Consider the following 10,295-nt stretch of genomic DNA (forward strand, 5'->3'; position numbering starts at 1 on the left):
CTTATGTGAGATCAGTGTGATTCCCACATAGTAGTTTTTAAATTGTAAATTTTGCTTTCATACACGATCTTTTTTTAACTTCCTGGAGGAAACTGTGGAATCTGGATTTGTCACTGAAAGGAGATATGGCTCCAGGTTTGAACATAAAGGACTCAAAGCGCAACGACTCTGGGAATCCAGACAGTAGAAAGGGATGGGGGCCCTTCACATACCTTAAAATGAATTACTGGTTAACTACTATTAATATGCCATGGGTCCAGAGACCAGCACATAACACTGCAAGATCAATAAGGGTATTTATCATGGGTGGGTATTGATCTTTCATGAAGGAGTGAATCATATTTCACGCTGCATATGTTAGTGCAAAAAAAAAAAAGTAGCAGAGGCACTGAGAGGTCTTATAAAAACCGGAAATGTGCAAGAAAAAGGGGGAGAGCCATAGATGTGGGCCCTGGATGAGAGGTGATCAAGGCTGCAGCGATGCCTTTAGGGGACAAATTCTGATGATTTTTCCAGAGTCACCCCTCCTCTTCCTGCTGCCTTTACTGCCTGTGGATTTCAGTTGTGCTGGTCTTTCTTGTTGTAGGACAAGACCTTGCCAACCGTAGCAATTTCAAACCTCTAGCTCCATACTTGCACTTGTATTTTTGTAGGGGACCTAGGATTGGTAATTCCTGCAAGGGGCTGCTGGTTAAGAAAACTACCACACTCACAGCACCAGTGCTGTTGTGCCTTGTATTATTATCATGGCCAAGGGAATTTGGTCAATTTTTATTTTAGTCAAAATCGTGGGACCCAGCTTAAGAATTTTCAGCAAATTCATTATGTTGTTTACTTTTCCATATACTTCTGTGATCTTTGCCCATAGTTGTACTGCAGCAGGCATGGGGACAGCCAGGAGGCATTCATAATAGCCAGAAACCTGGTCAGTCCTAGTAAATTCAGCTTAACTTTGCAGCTCTGTTTTTCACTCCCTGTGATTCAGAACATGTGAGGTGTAGCCTATTAATAGTTTGTACATGGAAAACCACTTTGTAAGTATGTGCATGCATATATTTTCAAATTTTGTATGGTTAGTTTATATATAGTGGCTTTTCTAGTTGGAAATCTTATTTTTTACTCCAAGTAATAGTCTGATTTTTAAAAAAAAAGATTATTTGTTTATGCATACAGAACTGGGGTACAGGCCAGAAGCGCAGGAGCCGTGAGAAAATTCACCAGAGACAGAGTGGGAAGCAGACCAGGCAGTGACGAAGTACACTGCTGAGGGGAGCAGCGGGAGGGTCAGGAGAGGTCTGCTGCACCATGTGGGTCACCTCTGGGGTGGGGTTGAACTCATGCTGAAGTGGCTTTAGCTTCTTAGTGCTGTGCTTTATAACCTGCTGCCCAGAAACAGTCTTGATTTTAACAGCTCTTGTGATACCTCAGTGTTGAAGAGAATACCTCCAGTTACTCTTTGAGGATTTCTGCAGCAGCGGTTGGAAAGAGAGTTTATCCCACTTGTATCCTTATTTTCTGTCATTTAGAGGAATATTCTCCCTCTTAGGCTCAGGAGAGCAGTATAATCACTGTGCATTTGAACAAGATCTGGAAGGGAAGCTGGATGGCTTCCCTGGCCCCTGGGTGATTGGTATTAACAGTGTAACAGTTCTTGTTTGAAGGAAAATTGCAGAACACCAGACATAGCAGTGATTTTCATGAAATTATTTTTACCCACTGCCATGTGTGCAAGCTCATGATTTCCTCTTCAGAGAAGTATTAAAAGCATCTAGTTTATTCCAGTCTGTAGGTTTTGTCTCTACTTCTCTCTCTGTAGAAGACTTTGCATTACCCACCTAAGCCTCTTACAGAATGAAGTTTTAGCTTCGTCCTTTCTCCTAGACCTTTTTCTTGGGTTATCTTAGTTTTCTCACACATTTTAACATTGCTTCTTTGCTCTGTGAACCTTTATTTGACATCAGAGCTCCTTGGCTGGCATTCACATTCAAGGCCTAACCTCAGTCCTGGAGCAACCTTCTGTTAACATCACTCCTTGTCCCGTGACGAGACCCCTGCAGTCCAGCCAGACTCATGTCCCCTCTGTCCCTTTTCCTCCTTCATAACCCTATGAGTCTCCTTTTCGAGTACCTCCCCGCTGTCTCTGTAAATCCCCTCCACCCCAGCCCATGTCTTCATGAGGCTTTGCTGACACCCAACTGTAGAGACATGTGGTGGCATTTACTTAAATATTTTACATTTTTATTGCGGTAACAGACAATGATTTTCAACTCTGTATATGGTTCAGATACTGTTGTGGTGGCAGCTAGGCTCAGTCTATGTCTAATTTTCACAAATAGATGACAAATTTTTAAGAAAAAATGAAACATTCTTTCACAGAGATTGTTGTGATGGCCTAGGGGTTAAGTCTCAGCCTGAGTTCCATCCTAGGCCAGTGAGGTGAACCACATGGTCCAGCAAACCTTTGCTGTTTTGCCCGCTGCTCCCCTCACTGTCTCTGGTGAATCCTTTCAACACCCTGTATGTCTGTCCTACACTCCAGTTCTATGTAAAATATTTTTTAATCAGAAAAATTATTTTAAAAAAGAATAAATGAAACATTCCAAATACAACTGTTTCTTTGTGCCTTTAACACCGTCCAAAGCCACATTTTGAACATAGTTGTTCTATAATAACAAATGATTGAATCAAATATAAATATAAAAATACACCTTAAGGTCCAAGAATAAATTATTTTTTAAATGAGTCACTCTTCTGAATAGTTCCAAAGCCTCATGAAGAGTATGAAGTTTGACGTCGATGTTACAGCAGCAAAGTGCCTGGCAAATAGTAGGTGCCTAACACATAATTTGTCAAGTTGGAAGAAATCCTGGAGATGAGCTTTGTGGTTAGAATATATGAAGGAAACCTAGGTGCAGGCCTTGAACGTCGTGACTGCTCAGCTACAACACTCAACACAGCCCCACGGCTGGTGGAAGAGGCCGCAGCGTCTTTTCCAGTGAACAACCTTGTATGCTCTTCCTTGGCAACCAGCCAGGACTGGCAGAGCAGGGTGGTCAGCGAGCATTTGCTTTCAGTCTTCAGCATAAATCCCTGGTTCTTACTCCATTTTTTGGGGGCACTTCAGAACCTCCTAACGGTTTGGTTAAAACTCAGATTGCTGACTGCACCGACTCTCAGAGTTTCTGATTCAGTGAGTCAGGGATGAAGTTCCATAATGTGCATTTGAACAAGTTACAGGTGATGCTGGTGCTGATTCACACTGGGAACCACAGGGTTAGACACAAGTAGTTTGACAGGCACGTATTTAACTTTGGGAAATTTCCATGAATTGGCCACATGTACATAAGGCCTGGAGACATACAGCAGTTCTTAACATGGACGTATTTGGAGCTGTGTAATTCATCTTGGTGGCTAATTAAATTGAATTTGGCAGTTCCAGTTGTCCCTGGGACATAGCTTCTCTCAGTTGTTAAAAATGTTGTTTTTTAAGAGTTCTGAAACATCTTAAGAGTGTAAAATATTTCGGCATCTGCACTTTAAAAGAGGTAGTGATTTTATTATTTAGGTCCAGCTATAAAATGACCGCTTTATCTTACTTGATTTTTAAAGTTCACTATAATTTGAAAAAGGAAATAAAATACAGGTAAGTGGAAAAGTGATGTGCTTGTTAACTAATTACAATTAATAGTATCCAAAGGAATCCTTGCTTTAACCAGAGGTGGGGATTTTTGGGGGTCTATTTAGTGAAGCCATTCTCCTGTTTCCTCGAGCAATTACTGATATTTTGTTGTGGAGTAAACTGTGGCCTGGTCATATGTTCTAACTCAGAAATTCAGGAACATTTGCCTTGATCCCAGAATTGTGAAACCTGTTTCATTCTTTCCCTGTACTGTATTTTATTTTCCCTATGAGGAACTTTGGTCTGAAGCCAGATCCTAAGGAGTGTCTAGGTCTTTCCCCTGAAAGGACAGGGATAAGTCTCTAAAGTGCCATTCTAAATGTCTGAGGTCTATACGGATATCCCGCTAGTGCTCATCCCTAGGCTAGCACCATGTCATTCATTCCTTTTCTAATTTAAGCATCCAAATTCTTTATTAATTTCTCTGAGGATTTTGTTGCTTTTACGATTAAACAGTAAAGCCATGGCATTGAAAACAAAATCACTGGATACGAAGCACCAGCCATTGTGCACTAAATTGGTGTTTAAAATAGGAGGGGACATTCAGGAGAGAAGGACATATGCTCTCATCAAACAAGTGTGGAGCAGTGAACTTGCTATCTCTCATCTCATTAGCTGGGAAGAGGAGGAGAGAGGAAAAGAAATGTGATCAAACAGTGGGTTGGCAGTGCATTACAGAAGCATAAGGTGGATAGAGTAGGTATCCTTTTAGAGAAGTGACTTTGGCTCTCCTGGGAATGTGCCTGTAAAAATATATTTGTCGTCACTTTCACCAGATCTTCCAGAATTTACCCATGGCCTCCCTTGCTTATTTTCTTTCCCTTCTACTCAAGCTTCTGAACACCTGCCCTGGGACATGGGTAGTGCCAGGCTTATCTCTCCACCAGCTTCCTTTCCCTGCCTGGCTATGTTCAACCCATCACTATATTTAAATATGAAATCAATAGATCTTATTTCCTGAAGCTTTTCTGTTTCTTCATTTACATTTATTTTTCATTCCAGGCTACTTAAAAGACAGTTGTTCACTGATGCCTTTTGCAAATACTTGCTACCGCGTGTTCTGGCTACTGTCCAGGCTGTGGGTGAGCCAGGAGCACGGGGAGAAGAGGGAGGAGGGCTGCCCAGAGTACTTTATATTCATTCCAGTGAGAGACTTGGTCATAGTCTCCCTCCACTGTACTAACTGCCTGTTTCCTGGTTGCTCACTTGGCCCTGGTGCTCTTGCTTGTGCACCTTCTGCTATGATAAACCCCTTCTGCTATTAAAAAAAAAAAAAAAAAAAAGCCCTGAAGACCTAGCCCTCTGGAGTTCTTTTCCAGACTGATTTTGCTTGGTCTGACAGCATCAGACCTGTCGCCTCTGATCTTCATGTCATCTTTGGCCTCTGTGACATTGTGTTCTTTTCGAGATTTCTAATGAGCCCCTCCTTGGCTGCCTTTCTCCTCTCGGAACATGCTCTTCCCTGACAACTCCTTCCTCCTCTCCACAGACCCTCCTCTTACCCAGCATCTCTGGGCGAGACATCGGAGTCCCAGCTCCCAGTCACAGCGGGTCCTGTGAGTGCTAACCTTGAGATTTTCACGTTTCTCCCCACCTGCAGTGTACTTCTAGCATATTGATTGGGCAGAACTTTCCAAGTTCTCTCTCTCCTGCCACATTCAGGCTTCTGCTCTCACCAGTTTGCCATCTCTTTGCCTTCCTGAAGGTCCCACTGTCCTCCAGTTTTGTGAATAAAGTCTAATTACAGCCCAGCCCAGCAGACATCTATTTTCTTGGTCCCAATGGCCACAAAGCCTAAAATAGTTACTGACTGACCTCTTGCAGAAGTTTGTCAGCCCTTGGTCTATACCATTGTCCAGACTTCTGAAGGATACAGTATCAGCTGACCAAGGAAGTGAAGGAAACAATGTTTGTTTCACTTCTTAACCTCTTGCTTTGACTTTCTGGCCTGTGGAAATGGTTATCATAGTTAAGGACACTGGAATTGTAAAAATGACTTTATTTAAAGTGAAGTGCAAGTAATATTCCTGTACTGCTGCAGACAGTCACATTGACTGAGTTTGATCTCTAATCTCTTGACACTAATAGGAATTTCTGGGTAGGTGTTAGTCCAGCAGGTTCTATGTAACTAAAATGACCTCAGGCCCTCCCTGTTGGTGCAGCGGGTTAAAGCATAGCGGGTTAAAGCGCAGCCCCTGCAGCACGAGTTCCATCCCTGGCAAGGGAAGTGACCCACATGGCACAGCAGACCTCTTGCCTCATCCACTGCTCCCCTCAGCAGTGTATTCCAATAGATCTGCCTGTTCTGCTCCCCACTCTGTCTCTGGTGAATCCTCTCACCCCACACCTCTAGCCTGTACCACAGTTCTATATGTATAAATAAATAAATCTTTAGAAATAAAAATAAAATGACCTTAGTAAAAATAACTCAAAATTTGAGTCACTGGTGTCACCAGACTTAAGATAAACTTAGAAATCCTTCGTTATTTTGGATACAGAATAAGACATGTTCAGGTACCTGAATGCACTCTGCAGGTGTTGAGGAGGAAGTCAGTGTGTTGTCAGGGTGTAGAGGTGAAGTTTTGTGGATTCCCACGTTAATACCATGTTGTCTTTTTTTTCTTCTCTTGCTAGAGGGACGCATGGTCATCCAGGATATTCCTGCTGTCACCAGCAGAGGGCACATGGAGAACACACCTGATCTGGTTTCAGACTCCACCTACTACAGCAGCTTTTACCAGCCATCTCTGTTCCCTTACTACAACAATCTGTACAACTACCCGCAGTACTCCATGGCCTTGGCTGCTGATTCTTCTTCTGGGGATGTGGGAAACCCTCTCGGGGGGTCCCCTGTGAAGAACAGTCTTCGGAGCCTCCCAACTCCTTATGTGCCTGGTCAGACAGGAAACCAGTGGCAGGTAAGCTGTTACCCAGAATGAACTGGGCATGTGGAAAACACCTACCCCCACACACATACATAGGCACACATAGGTGGGCAGGTACACCTACCTCAGCCCATGTGCGTGCACGCTGTGCTGCAAAATGTGAGGAACTTTTCAGTCTACCAGTGATCACTTAACCCTGAGTGTGGCCATGAGGAATTGTAAATGCACAGGGTTTTTTGGAAATTGTATTTTTATCATTTTTAATGTCGCTTTGCATAAATACCCATTTGGCCAGAGTCAGGTTCACAAGAGGCTGATGGTATGAGGTCCCATCTCCTCCAGCTTTGCCTCCACTTTTGTTGAGCACCTTTAAAAATGTTGGTATGTCCTTCTGTGTAGTGTTAATCTTAGTGGTGAACTTGTACCCTGGGAGGGTTAAGTTATAATCTGTATGTGAGCACAGAAGAAAGGTAAGAAAAAGAATTAGTCACTGCTGAGCTGGACCAGCTTGGGTGCCTCTTTAGCTGGGGATGGGGTCAGTTTTTATATACTCTTAAATATTTTAAAATTAATGTGCAATCAAGAGCTTTTAATATTTGGGTGATGCAAAGCATGTTGCATTATCCTGATGTTCTAGAAATATTCTAAAGCCTCAGATTTAGCCTTTTTGACATGCTAGTATATGAGCAGCAGATTCGAGGGACTAGCATAGAGACTGGATTTCCACATTGTAGGAATGTGTATGCATGAGTGCTTCATCTTAGCACCCCAGTCATTCCTCTTTTAATTTGATGCATTTACCATGCTCAGGCTTCTCAGATGAGCCTTGATTCTAACACAGCTGATGTATATGTTGAGAATGTATGCCTACGTTTTAAAAACGAGTTAAAACTTAAATCTGAGCTGTTCTTTTCCATATTGAATTGTATTTTTTAAGGTGTGGGTAAGGTGTTAATGTTCAAATCATCCCATTTTTGAGATTTTTCTACCTGTTTCTAGGGAACTGACATTTCAGGCATTTAAAACATCAGCTGTAATTCCTTAGGTTACACATTTTCATAAATTTTCCATGTATTTTGTTTATATAATCATACTTTTTAAAAGAGGAGTTTAGAAAGCTCCCTTTTAAAAATCATACTGGTGTTAGAATGAGAAGTAATTTGAGTGTGAAGCAATGTAATAATATATGGGTCTTCAAACTCTATCCCTTTTGGGGCTCTAGAATTTTATGATTTGGGTAAGGTTTTGGGTTGATTTCCAGTGGATTCTCCTCTCAGAGAGGAGAAAGTAGTATCGTGGTTATAAAAACAGCTCTTCTTGCAGATTCCCAGGCACCAGAGGGCTATTGCAATATCCAGGTTTTCTGGCTACTTCCAAGCTTTTAAGGGATAACACAGGAAGAGACTGAATTAAGGGTGAAAAAGAAAAATTTAAGTATTTTCCTGAAAGACAGATGAAACATAACTTCACAGCAAAGCCAGAAATCTAAATTAAATGACCAAAATCTTTCAGATGGCCTGTGACGGTTGCCACACTAGTGTTTGCTACTCCTGTGGAGTTTTGACAGGAGTTCCAGATGGCCATGCTGCCCTCTCGGAGCCCAGGGGGAGGAGGTGAACTCTGGCAGCAGGGAGGCCTGCCACGTTCAAGGACAGTCCCCTGAGTGAGACGTCTGGCACCTCTGCTAGCAAGGGGAGCAGGAAAACTCTTCCCTGGGTGCAGAGGAAGGATGTGGGTGTGCAGTGTGACACTATAAGGCCTTCTTAGGACCACCACTTAGCAGTGACAAGGAGCATCATTTAAGATATGAGTTTGTTTTCCCAGAGATCTGGGCTTAGGCCTTACTAACCAGTCACAGTTGGTAGTACCTCCTTCTGTAACAGGTTATTTTGCAGAAACAGGTACTTCTCTCCTATGGTGGTTTAAGGCTAGTCCTCCTTTTTAGTAATGACACCCATGATGATAGCGGTTGCTGTCATTTGCTGAAAGGGAGAGCCTCCTCCCAGCCCTACAAGGCAGATGGCGCTGTGAGCACATTGAGACACAGCTGACTTACCCACAGTCACTCAGCCGCCAGCGGGAGAGCCTGAGTTGTGAGTCTGTAGCTGTCTGAAGTGTGTTTCTCAGCACTGACTGGTTATCACTGAGTCTGTGACAATCTCAGGGCTGCAGAAAGTGCTGCTGCAGAAAGGCCTTCTGGCCCGTGTGAGCTGAGATGCCTGGGGCAAGTGCAGGACCCTTTGAGTGACCTTTAACTGCAGGAGCTGTTGAATAGGAATCCTCAGGCTTTATTCTTTAGCCTTTTCAGAGAGTTAGAAATTCTACTGGTTAAGTCCTTTGCTTTTCTTTGGGGACCTTCTTGAAACTCTGTTCTGAATCGGAAATCTGCAGAAACTTGTAGAACAGTGCTTATGTGTGGCTATCTCAGATGATTGATGGTAGGCCTTTCACTTCCCTGAAGAATGAAGTCTCAGCAGTTAGTGCTTACAAGTGCTGGATGCCTTACTGTTTGGAAGTTGCCTTTTTGTGGTGGATGTGCTTATATAAGGTGCACCTAGTCATGCTGTGTGTGACATCAAAAATGATCCTAACAGTTGGGATGAGGGGATTTGACAGCATGGCCTTTGCATCCCTTAAAGCCTGAGATTATGTGACTCTGTGGATTAATCCTGTAAGCAAATGTAAACGCAAGTTGGACTGTTAGTCATGCCTGAAAAATCAGTTCCATTAAAAGTAAGCCCTTACATTGGGAACACAAGAACTGACATAAATACAAGTCATCAGTTTGTAAAGTGGTAATGAAGCTGGTCCTATGATGCGCACTGCTGAGATGCATCTGATAAGCCCTAGGGCACCCATCCTTCCGCAAAAGACTGAGTTCTGCTGCAGAAGGATTTGCTCGGCACCCCAGTTGGAGGATGGGCTAGAAAGCAGACCTGCTGACTTAGGGGAGTGGTGTGATAAGCGCCGAAAAACCTGTGTTCTGACACCATAAAATTCACATTTTTCAGTTCTAATTTGTGATTTAACTGTACATGGAGCTTTGAGCTAAATCTTTACCCACCATTTAATAAGTATCAGTTTTCTAAGCTGCAAAGTGGTATAATATCACTCTTACAGTGCTGTTGTGTGACTGCCAACGGCAGTGCCATAGTTGGAGTGAGATTAACATGTAAGGGGTAGTTCTTTTGTATACCCCAAAGTGCTGATAAGTGAACTTACTTCATTAATTATTTTCATTTGACCCTGCTCTTTTTAAAAACATTTTATCTATCTTTGTGTAGAAGAACAGAGGTGTAGGCCAGAGATGTGGGGGGTGGGAGACAAAGTGGGGACCAGAGCAGGCAAATCTACTGAAATACACTGCTGAGGGGTTCAGTGGGAGAGACAGGGGAGATCTCTGTGGCAGGTGGGTCAGCTCCCTGGCCGGGGAGCGACTCAGGCAGTCGGGGCAACAGTGCTGAGACACAACCCCTAGGCCACCTGATAGGCCCCTTTTTATCTATTTAATTTTCATAAGTGTGTTAGCTAATTCCAATAGACCCCCTTTGTAACAAGGTGGGGTATACGTAATACCTTTTAGTTATTATTAAAAGACTCCCTGGGGCCCTCCCTGGTGGCGCAGCGGGTTAAAAGCACAGCACTGAGAATCTAAACCCACTTCCGCATGAGTTCGATTCCCGCCTGCCCTGGAGGAGATCCACATGGCGCGTGGCAGACCTCTCCTGACC

The 10,295-nt window shown here is 43.2% G+C and overlaps 1 protein-coding gene across 1 annotated transcript in view; it reads left to right on the top strand.

The window, feature by feature from the left end:
* The window catches only part of DMRT1 (doublesex and mab-3 related transcription factor 1), a 92,549-nt gene that overhangs the window by 27,696 nt on the left and 54,558 nt on the right, over positions 1 to 10,295 (top strand). Inside the window, exon 3 of the mRNA XM_004677623.1 lies at positions 6,314 to 6,597. Coding sequence (XP_004677680.1) covers positions 6,314 to 6,597 — 284 coding nt within the window. The remainder of the gene's footprint in view (positions 1 to 6,313; positions 6,598 to 10,295) is intronic.

This window comes from Condylura cristata, unplaced genomic scaffold (genome assembly GCF_000260355.1).
Source record: "Condylura cristata isolate star-nosed mole 26May11 unplaced genomic scaffold, ConCri1.0 scaffold00006, whole genome shotgun sequence".
NCBI classification, from domain to species: Eukaryota; Metazoa; Chordata; class Mammalia; order Eulipotyphla; family Talpidae; genus Condylura; species Condylura cristata.